This window comes from Lycium ferocissimum, chromosome 11, assembly GCF_029784015.1.
Source record: "Lycium ferocissimum isolate CSIRO_LF1 chromosome 11, AGI_CSIRO_Lferr_CH_V1, whole genome shotgun sequence".
Classification (NCBI taxonomy): domain Eukaryota; kingdom Viridiplantae; phylum Streptophyta; class Magnoliopsida; order Solanales; family Solanaceae; genus Lycium; species Lycium ferocissimum.
Window position 1 is genome coordinate 15,930,115 of NC_081352.1, and position 10,783 is coordinate 15,940,897.

The 10,783-nt window shown below is 37.3% G+C and overlaps 1 protein-coding gene across 1 annotated transcript in view; it reads right to left on the reverse strand.

The window, feature by feature from the left end:
- LOC132036890 (stress-induced protein KIN2-like) overlaps positions 1-10,120 on the reverse strand; it is a 101,161-nt gene extending 91,041 nt beyond the window's left edge. The window contains exon 1 of the mRNA XM_059427297.1: positions 9,876-10,120. Within this exon, the coding sequence (XP_059283280.1) occupies positions 9,876-9,929 (54 nt within the window). The 5' untranslated portion in view covers positions 9,930-10,120. The remainder of the gene's footprint in view (positions 1-9,875) is intronic.
- Positions 10,121-10,783: the final 663 nt, after the last annotated feature.

A 10,783-nucleotide genomic window follows, 5' to 3' on the forward strand; every position in this document is an offset into this window, starting at 1 on the left:
ACATAGTGTTTGTACTGATACTACCTTGCTGCATTCTTTTTTAGTGCAGATTGTGACCCAGAGACTTCTACTTGACCTCATATTTAGCTTGAGGCCATTTTCTGACAGATTGAGGGTGAGCTTCTATCTGTGCCAGGCCGCCCAAAGATCTTTCTTTATTTAATGTCTATTTCCATTCCAGACATTGATGTTTATTTATTTCAGACAATATGGATTCCTTAGACATGTTTTGGATTAGAGTCCTTGTACGGTGACTTTCGGATTTTGGGGTTGTAATAGTTAGAAATTCTGCATTTACATTATTGTTTTATGGCATGACCACTTTTGACTTAATCTTGCATTTAATTCATTGTGAACTGAATGAATTGACTAAGTAAAAATAGACTTTGAATGAGTAGATGGTTAAGCGTATTGGTTAGCCCACTAGGAGTTAGTGTGGGTGCCAGTCATGGCGGGTTGGATCGTGACAGAGTTGGTATCAGAGCATTAGGTTCATCGATCTCATCGTACAAGGACATGTCTAGTAGATTCTTGCGGATTGGTACACAGACGTTTGTACTTATATTCAGAAGGCTACCGGACACTAGGAAAATTCCCTTCCTTTCTTTCTTTCGTGCTACTTAATTCCAATTGGTATCTGGATGATTCAAATTGGTATCTGAATATCCTTTGTTCTCTCACAAATGGTGAGAACACGCGCGGCAGCAGCCAGAGGTAGAGGTGGAGGTAGAGGAGCAGCGTCGCTTGGGGGCGGGGTTCCAGCAGCTTATCGTATGCCTCCAGTGGCCTCTAATGAGGCTGTGGGAATTGCAGCCGCACCAGCTCAGCCAGCAGCAATGCCAGCTCCACCAGGGGTTGCAGTTGCTCCAGGTTTACCAGATACGATAGCTCAGGTGCTGAACTAGCTACACGAATTGGCACAGACCGGAGCGATACTGGCCGTTCCAGCAGGTAGGGGTGCAGGGATAGCAGCCCCAATTTCGTACAGAGTTCAGGCTCTGAGAGTTCACATGCAGCAGCCATGGCTCCTCGCTTGGATGAAGTTTCGGGTTTTGAGGCATTTTCGAGGCCAGTTGCAGGGCCGGTGATGACCGATGAGGAGCATGATTTATTTTAGAGGTTCATTAAGATGAAGCCTTCGGTTTTCTATGGTACTGAGTCAGAGGATGCATATAAGTTCATTATAGATTGTCATGAGAGGCTCTATAAAATGGGGGCGGTGGACAAGTATGGTGTTGAGTTTGTGACTTTTCAGTTCTTGGGTAATGCCAAGTTGTGGTGGAGGGCATATGTGGAGTGCAGGCCAGCTGGATCACCTCCGTTGACTTGGGTTCAGTTCTATTCAGTATTTTTGGAGAAGTATGTTCCGTGTACTTTGAGGGACAGGAAGAAGGATGAGTTTGGTAATATTGATCAAGGGAACTCGTCTGTTGCTGTTTATGAGTCCCGTTTTCATTCTTTGTCCCGATATGCTGTTGCTTCCTACTGAGATGGAGAGGATCAGACGCTTTGTGAAAGGATTGAACACTAGACTTCACCAATTAACATGTATGTACACGAGTGATCAGTGACTGCATAAGTGAGAATGTTGTTGTGAGGTTTATTCCATTGCTTGCTTCGTTTGACTTGATTGTTAATATCATTGGTTGACTTGGTGTTGGCTATCTGAGTATGCGTTGTTGACTGGTCTGTCTATTTTATTGATTTTATGATTCATGCATAATACTAATCTTAGTCGGCCTATGATATCTACCGGTACATAATGTTTGTACTGATACTACCTTGTTGCATTCTTTTTTAGTGCGTATCAGACCCGCAGAATGCTACTCGACCTCATATTTAGCTTCGAGGCCATTTGCCGACGATTGATTGGGTGAGCTTCTATCCGTGCTGTGCCGCCCGAAGACCTTCCTTTATTTAATGTCTATTTCCATTCCGTACATTGATGTTTATTTATTTCGAAAAGATTATGGATTCCTTAGACATGTTTTGGATTATAGTCCTTGTACGGTGACTTTCGAATTTTGGGGTTGTAATTTTTAGGACTTCCGCATTTACATTATTGTTTTATGGCATGACCACTTTTAACTTAATCTTGCGTTTAATTTATTGTGAACTAGATGAATTGACTAAGTAAAAATGGATTTTGAATGAGTCGATGGTTAAGCGTATTGGTTCGCCCACTAGGAGTTAGTGTGGGTGCCAGTCATGATGGATTGGGTCGTGACATACCCATAATCACCCCTTGCGACTCAAGGCGGCTGCTACTACATTGTCCTTGCCTGGATGATAAAAAACTGACATATCATAGTCCTTGAGCATCTCTAGCCACCTTCGATGCCTCAAATTAAGATCCCCCTGATTGAAAATATGTTGAAGACTCTTATGATCAGTAAACACCTCACAATGCACATCATACAAGTAGTGCCTCCAAATCTTCAATGCAAATACTACCGCCGCCAACTCCAAATCATGAGTAGGGTAGCTCTTCTCGTGCACCTTCAACTGTCTTGAAGCATAAGATATTACTTCCTTTTCTGCATCAAAACACAACTAAGTCCAATCCATGAAGCATCACAATACACAGTAAATCCCTCTCCTTCCACGTGAAGAGTCAAAATCAGAGTTGTAATCAATAAAGTCTTGAGCTTTTGAAAGCTCATCCGATCACTGAAAGGGTACATTCTTCTGAGTCAATATGGTCAAAGGGGATGCAATAGATGAAAATCCCTCTACAAAACGCTAATAGTAACTAGCGAGGCCAAAGAAACTCCGAATCTCGATAACTGAAGTAGGCCTGATCCAATCACGGACTGCGTCGATATTCTTAGGATCCACCATAATCCCATCCTTGGTCACCACATGACCTAGAAAAGCCACATATTCGAGCAAAAACTCGCACTTCAAGAACATAGCATATAATTGGTTCTCCTTCAGAATCCTAAGCACAATCCTCAAATGTTGCTCATGCTCCGCTATACTACGAGAGTATATCAAGATATCATCGATGAAAACAATCATGAAGGAATCCAAGTATGATATAAAAACATCATTCACCAAATCCATAAAGGCTGTTGGGCATTGATCAGCCCAAAAGACATAACTAGGAACTCATAGTGACCATAACGGGTCTTGAAGGCTGTCTTAGGGATATCCTCCGCCCTAATCTTCAACTGGTGATAACTAGACCTCAAATCGATCTTGGAGAAGATTGATACACCCTAAAGCTGATCAAACAAATCATCAATCCGAGGAATGGGGTACTTGTTCTTGATGGTAACCTTGTTCAAAGTTGATAGTCGATACACATATGCATAGACCCATCCTTCTTCTTCACAACAACACTAGAGCACCCCAAAGGGAAACACTAGGTCTAATAAACCCCTTACTCAACATATCTTGCAAGTATTTTTTCAACTCCTTCAACTCTATTGGTGCCATGCGATATGGCAGAATAGAAATGGGCTTGGTGCCCGGCTCCAAGTCAATACAAAATTCAATGTCACGATCCATGAAATACCCGGTAAATCTGTCGAAAATAGCTCGAGAAACTCCTTCACTACTGGCACCAACTTAAGTGGACGAGTATCGGCGCTCGTATCCCTAACATAGGCCAAATATGCTAAACACCCCTTCTCAACTATCCGACTAGTCTTACGGTATAATATCACTCTCTCCGGCGCATGACTATTATCATCCTTCCACTCCAACCTAGGGACTCCCGGCATAGCGAAGGTAACCATCTTGGCATGACAGTCTAAGATCGCATGATAAGGGGACAACCGACTCATACCAAGAATAATGTCAAAATTTACCAACATTTTGGACCTAATGGAATCGACGAAACTTCCAAAAAAAAAATCATTTACCCCCGATGTTGACTTTGGTCAACCAAACACTTAAGATATTCCAAAAATCCCATTTTCTCACCCAAATCACATCTGAATAGCTCGAGAATCGCGCCACGCATCCCCACAAGTCGAATATACTCTAATGAAGCTAAGGGAAGGGTCAGCAGGGGTAAAATAGTCATAATATCCAAAGTGACCTAACGGGTCGTTACAAGTTTTGTGGCTCCAGATGTGACATATCTAATTTGTGAGAGAAGATATGAAGGGCAAATCCACGGGCGTGCCAATTTATTTGCAACAAAATTTTTAATATGGTGAAAATAAACTACAACATCTGAACATAGATTTTATTGATAAATATTATGGGTACAAATTTGTTTATTTCCCCGATTCTTCTTTTCTAAATTTTCTCGTAATTCGAGGGCCGTTAGTAGCGTATTTCTCGAATGTAAGATGATTTGGATATGTGTGGACTTTCTAGGGATTTATTTAATCTCCATGAAAGGATTTTGTAGATCTTCTTGAAGTATTTGATTGTCAAGAAGAGTCCAGCCACAAATTGATCTCATTGTCAATATCCCGAGAAGTATATGGGATTTTTGAGATGAGTAATAATCTCTTTGTGAATATCCAAGTGTTTATAGGATATTTGAGATGATCCCTTTGTGAATGTTCCATGATTAAAAAAAAATCTGAAACTGTTGAGATGTATTTTTAAGGGAATATGTTCCCATTATGTAGGCGTGAGCTAGGGTTTAGGTTAAGGTAGTCTCCAGAAAACTCTAACAGTCCTTAGAGTTTGAAGATGGATTGGACTCATCTTGTAGAGTCCCATAAAATTTTGATATTTATACCATGTCCCATTTTGTGTGTTATATATCTCTCCTGCCAATAGGATCTCTTTAGCTGCCTACTCAGCCATTCAGGATCCTATGTAGAGGCATGCAAAGGTCCACATTGGGTTGATGCCATGAAGGCTGAATTGTCTGCTCTTAAAGAAAATCACACTTGGTTTCTGGTTGAATTTCATGCTGACAAAACTGCTATTGCGTGCAAATGGGTTTACAGAGTCAAATATAGGTCTTCTGGTGAAGTCAAAAGATACAAAGCCGGGTTGGTTGCAAAAGGATACTCTCAACAAGAAGGCTTGGATTACAAGGAAACTTTCAGTCTAGTTGCAAAGATGGTCACAGTAAGATCAGTGGTGGCCTTGGCTGCAGCTTCTCAGTGGTTCATATTTCAAATGGATGTCCACAATGCCTTTCTTCAAGGTGATCTATTAGAGGAAGTTTACATGCATATTCTTGATGGCTTTTCAAGCCAAGGGGAGTGTAGACTAGTATGTAAACTTCACAAGTCTTTATATGGGCTCAAGCAAGCCTCTGGACAGTGGAATCTTAAACTCACTCAAGCATTGTTGGATCTTGGTTTTAAGCAGTCTCACTATGACTATTCCTTGTTCACTCGGACAATTAGCATTGATATTGTCCTGGTATTAGTCTATGCTGATGACTAGTTGGTAATTGGAAGTAGTCTATCACTCATTCAAAAATTGAGACTAGATCCGCAGAACAAGTTTAAGATGACAGACCTAGGAGAGTTGGAATACTTTCTTGGTATTGAATCTCTAGGTTAGAGAAGGGTATACACATGTGCCAGGTGAAGCATGCTTTAGAGCTAGTGTCTGAGCTAGGGCCAGGGGGAAGCAAACCAGCACTTACACCTCTAGAGAAAGTGTATCATACGTATAAAAAATGTATCATTCTTGTATAAAATATGTATCCCTACCGTATATGTAGAGAAAATGTATCATAGGTTTTAATAATTGTTGTGTAATTTGTGTGTAATAAATGTATCTTCAACGTATACTCACTAATCATACATATATTATGCATTAGTATGTACATTATACATTGATTATACACTAATGATTCACATATTATACATATTCCATACATAATATGTATTATCAATGTATACTTACTAATCATACATATATTATACATTAGTATGTAGAGAAAAGACATCATTTCACTCTTAAACTTGGCCGCACAACTCACTTTAGCAACTAAACTTTACTGACAATTATTTACCCCCTATTCTTGTTGATAGTGTATTAAATATCCCCCCAAGTAGAGAAAGTGGACTCACCTTCCTGGAAGCAAGTGAAACGGAAAAAAAAATTAAAAAACTGATAAAATAATACACATGTCATCTTTTTAATGGTCAACACATAATTAATACTCTTAATATTTTTTTCTTGATATATTAGTACTTGTTCTTAATTATATGAATTTTTTATTTTGAGACAAATAAAATATGTGGGTCCCACTTTTTCTTTTAAGTTTTTTGTTTCTCTCCTCTTTATTTATTGTCTACTCCATTGCCACAAATCTCTCCAACCAAGTTCTTCAATCGATCTCCTCACCAGTATCCTCGCCGGCGGTTTTGCTCTTCTCTCTTGCATTGTTCTAATACAACAAATCTGAGCCCTCAATAACCCATCACAACAACAACATACCCAGTGGATAACCCATTACGGGTTTGCGTTGAATTTTAGCTCTGAAGAATAAGGCATCAGAGAAATTGGGATTTCCTTTAAAGGGTGGTTGCCCATCTCTACCTTGCAATTGATTTGATGACCAACGGCCCTTTGAAATAAACAAAAAGGAAAAAAAATTGAAAAAACTTCATCCAAATACACTTCTTGCTCTTCCTCAAAATTAAAGACCATACCATTTGAAGGACAAACTGTGCAATTTCTTCATTTTTGTGTTGTTGTTCTTCACGATGTTGTTGTAAAGGGGTTGTGATGATTGGTTGCTTCCTTTCTGGGCTATGTTCAATCATGGCATTGAGAAAATCCAACCCGTATCTTGGAAGGGCGACCCTGTTACGGCTTTGACATAGCAAATTGGTGTCGGCTGCCATGGCGGCGTCAATAGAGTTTGAAATCGTCCCACTTTGACCGGAAAATCAAATTCCGGTAACTTTTCTTTCCTCTATACGATTGTCTACCTCTTCTATAAACTATCTTGTTGGGAAGCCCTTTGAATTATGGGCGCTGTGTGTGTAGTGAATTTGATAATTGAAAAAATAAATTATGCCATGGATGTGCAGCTTATAGCTATGGGTTTGGAGAAGAAAGTAGGGAAAGAATGAAGAAGGAAGAGAAAAACCAAATAAATAAATAAATAAAAATAATTAAAAAATATATTTAATGTCTTGGACCTATCACAAGGCGAGTGGTGAACAACACCCACCTCTCAACTGGTATGGGCCACGTAAGGTTCAAAATAATTCACGTATAAGTTGTTTAGTGGGGGGGGGGGGGGGGTAAATAATTGCCAGTTAAATTTAATTGCTGAAGTGAGTTGTGAGGCCAAGTTTAGGGGGGAAATTATGTCTTTTCTTTAGTATGTATAATATATGAACTAATGTATCATATGTATAGAAACTATATCATATGTGTATATAATATGTATCCCTACTATATATGTATATAAAATGTATTATATGTATAGAAACTGTATCATATGTATATATAATATATATCACTATTGTATATGTATAGAAAAATGTATCACACGTATATAAATTGTATTATTATCGTATAGAATATGTATCCCTGAAGTATATGTATAGAAAATGTATCATAGGTATAGAAACTGTATCATTGTTGTATAAAATATGTATCATTAATGTATAAGTATAGAAAATATTCCATAAATAATATGTATCATATTCACATATTATACATATTCCATACATAATATGTATCATCAACGTATACTTGCTAATCATACATATATTATACATTAATATGTACATTATACATTGATTATACACTAATGATTCAAATATGTATCGAAAATGATAGAAAATGTATCATAAGTATAGAAAACGTATCATACGTATAGAAAATGTTTCATTGTTGTATAGAATATGTATCCCTATTGTATATATATATAGAAAATGTATCATAAGTATATAAAATGTATCATTATTATATAGAATATGTATTCCTACTGTATATGTATAGAAAATGTATCATAAGTATTATTATACATGTTTTGAGATATTTCTTGAAGGCTCAATCAACGTATAAATATACACATATTCTACATGTTTTGGAATATTTTTTGAAAGTTCAATCACTATATAAGATTACACATATTATACATGTTTTGAAACATTTGTTGAAGGCTCAATATGAATTTTAACCTTTAGTGGAGACTTTTTTAATTGCAACTTAAAAAAAAAAAATTGATCTTTAGTGGCGACTTTTAGTCGCCACAACTAGTCCTTTTTTTGCGGCGGACTTTTAGTGGCAACTTAAGTGTGTTTTTTTTTTTTTTAAAGGCGTTTGGGCTGCTGGGCCAGCCAACGCTTGGGAAGAGTTTGGGCCGGCTGGCTAGCTCACAGTATTAGGCCCAAATGTGGGCCAAATGTGGGATTATTTTGGCCTGTTGGCCATTGTATGTCTTTTTCCCTAAATTTATTAAAGGCTTCACAGTAATGCCCTTATTTTGGGGTGGTCTTTAATTTTTGCTCATCAAAATAAAAGTATTTAACTTTTGTCTTTCGTCTAAAACCTCAGGATTCCGGGTTCGAACCCCTGCTCAGGCAAAAATTAAAAAAAAATTCGCTAAGCAGAGGATGCCTACAAACTTTGCCCCATCGGGCATAGTTTGCTTGCAAAACTCTGCCTTAAGGCAGAGTTTGCGAGCAAATTATACTGATGGAGGCGAGTTTCTTCTAAAACTATGCCTTAAGGTAGAGTTCTGCAGGCAAACTATGCCTTAGCAAACTCTACCTTAAGGCAGTGTTTTGGGCAAAACTCTGCCTTACCTTCAGGCAAAATTATGCCTTGCGAATCCAAATCTCTGCCTTGCAAAATTCGTTCTTTTTCTTACTGAGCTGGGATTCAAACCTAGAACCTCGGGGTATTAAGCGAAGGGCAAAAATTAAAGACCACCAATTTGAGGGGCAAAAATTAAAGACCACCCCAAAAGAAGGGCAATCAGCACAAAAATGTGGTGTGATATTATGATGTGAAAATATTAACTTATACCCCTCGAAAAAGTTGTTTGGCTTGAGCGTCAAATATTAAAAAACAACACAAAATAGGGGAAAAAGTGCAAATGACCCGAAATCGCATAAGCAATGCAGACTTGGGCTTGGCCCCGGGCTTTCCCAGCGTGGTAGTTTTCCTTTGCTTGCGGCACCATCTAAATCAAGATCACCAAATAGAAAAGATATCAGTACATAAATTAGTTTAGTAGAATGATAATTATTGTAATGGCTAATATATATAAGACCAATTTATGTAGGTTCAATTGAATCCGTTACTTTTAACTCATTAACTTAGACTCTCTAGTTAAAATTACAATTTGATCATGTCTGATCGATACAAATAATAATTAAGAATGTCTGAACCTCTTGCGTTGTTTCCTTGGTAGACTGCACAGCATTCCCAGCCTTCTCCATCAATTGACTACCCTTTCCTGATGCATAACAGTATCACGAGTGTTATCTATGAAATAGGAAGTAGTAGCTAAAATCATTTTCACAAGTGTTATCTATGAAATAGGAAGTAGTAGCTAAAATCATTTTTAACCCCTACGTATGTCGGTTGTACGAAAAAATATTTGATCTTTTTTTACGCGTTCGGTGTATAAAAATTTACTAACACAGCTAATATAAATTTGTGCCAGATAGGTCCACTCATGAGAGAGGTAAAATATTCCTTAACAAGAAATTATATAACCAACAACTTAAACATAAACGTTCTAGTTCCTGCCAAACAACTTAGTAGCTGAAATAATGTATAACATACACAAGACCAAAATAACTTTTTTTAATTTCTTATGTGAAGAAAAATACTAAAGGTGATTATTAAACTTCTACCTCGTTAGGAAGGATATCTATAAAACTACCACTGGGCAATGGATCAACACACACACACACTCTCCTATTACTAGAAGTTGAAGAAAAATGAAAATCGTATTGAGTAATGCAGACCTGGGTTTGGCCCTGAGCTTGACCAACTTGGTGGGCTATTTTCGAAGTATCCATGATTTGTGTTTGTACTTGGAATAATTAATAGTGGGCACAATTAACTGAAATTCCAGCAGATCTTACAACTAATTGCTTATGAATGTGTGTAATTGTTTTGCAAAGACTCTGTATTTTTATAGATATGTAAGCTCATCCAATGCCGACGTCTGTAAAGGTAAGTGGTAACATACGTTCTTGGCCACAAGAGTAGGAGGACGTTGAGATTGAGAACCCGTGACCGACACATGAGATGAGTGCATTAATGGGAGTCCGGAGCCTAAATGACCCAACAAATGAACAAAGTAATAAAAGTACCCCATAAAAATAAAGTTACATGAGTACCGATAAAACACTATTTTTATGCGTTATACGATGACTAGACTAACGGCCTCCGTTAAAATCCGTTATCTAAGCTTTAGAATTTTCTTAAAAAATAAATAAAAATGTTCAATAACGCACTAAAAAGATGCGCTATACAACCACCAAAAATCTTTTTATCTATCAACAAGTCATTATGAATTCATTTCAATGGCCAAGCGGGCACAAATTTACATTTGGACTCAATAGTTTTAGAAGGAAAAAAAAAAAACGATTGACAACAGAATGTGTTGTTAAATAAACAACATTTCTCATTTAAATACATTTATCCATTTTACAACAAATTAAAATTATTACCATTGTTGAAAGGTAAAGCTAACTTTAAAAAAAATGTACATTACATTCTAAATGTCCTATTTCAATTTTTATTTCAAGTATCTTTTTTTCTGTTTCAATCAAATCATGTCATGTCCCATGGTCTTAATTACTCCCTCTGTCTCAAATTATTTATCGTTTTCTTGTTTTACACGTCTCTTAAGAAATATTAATTAAAA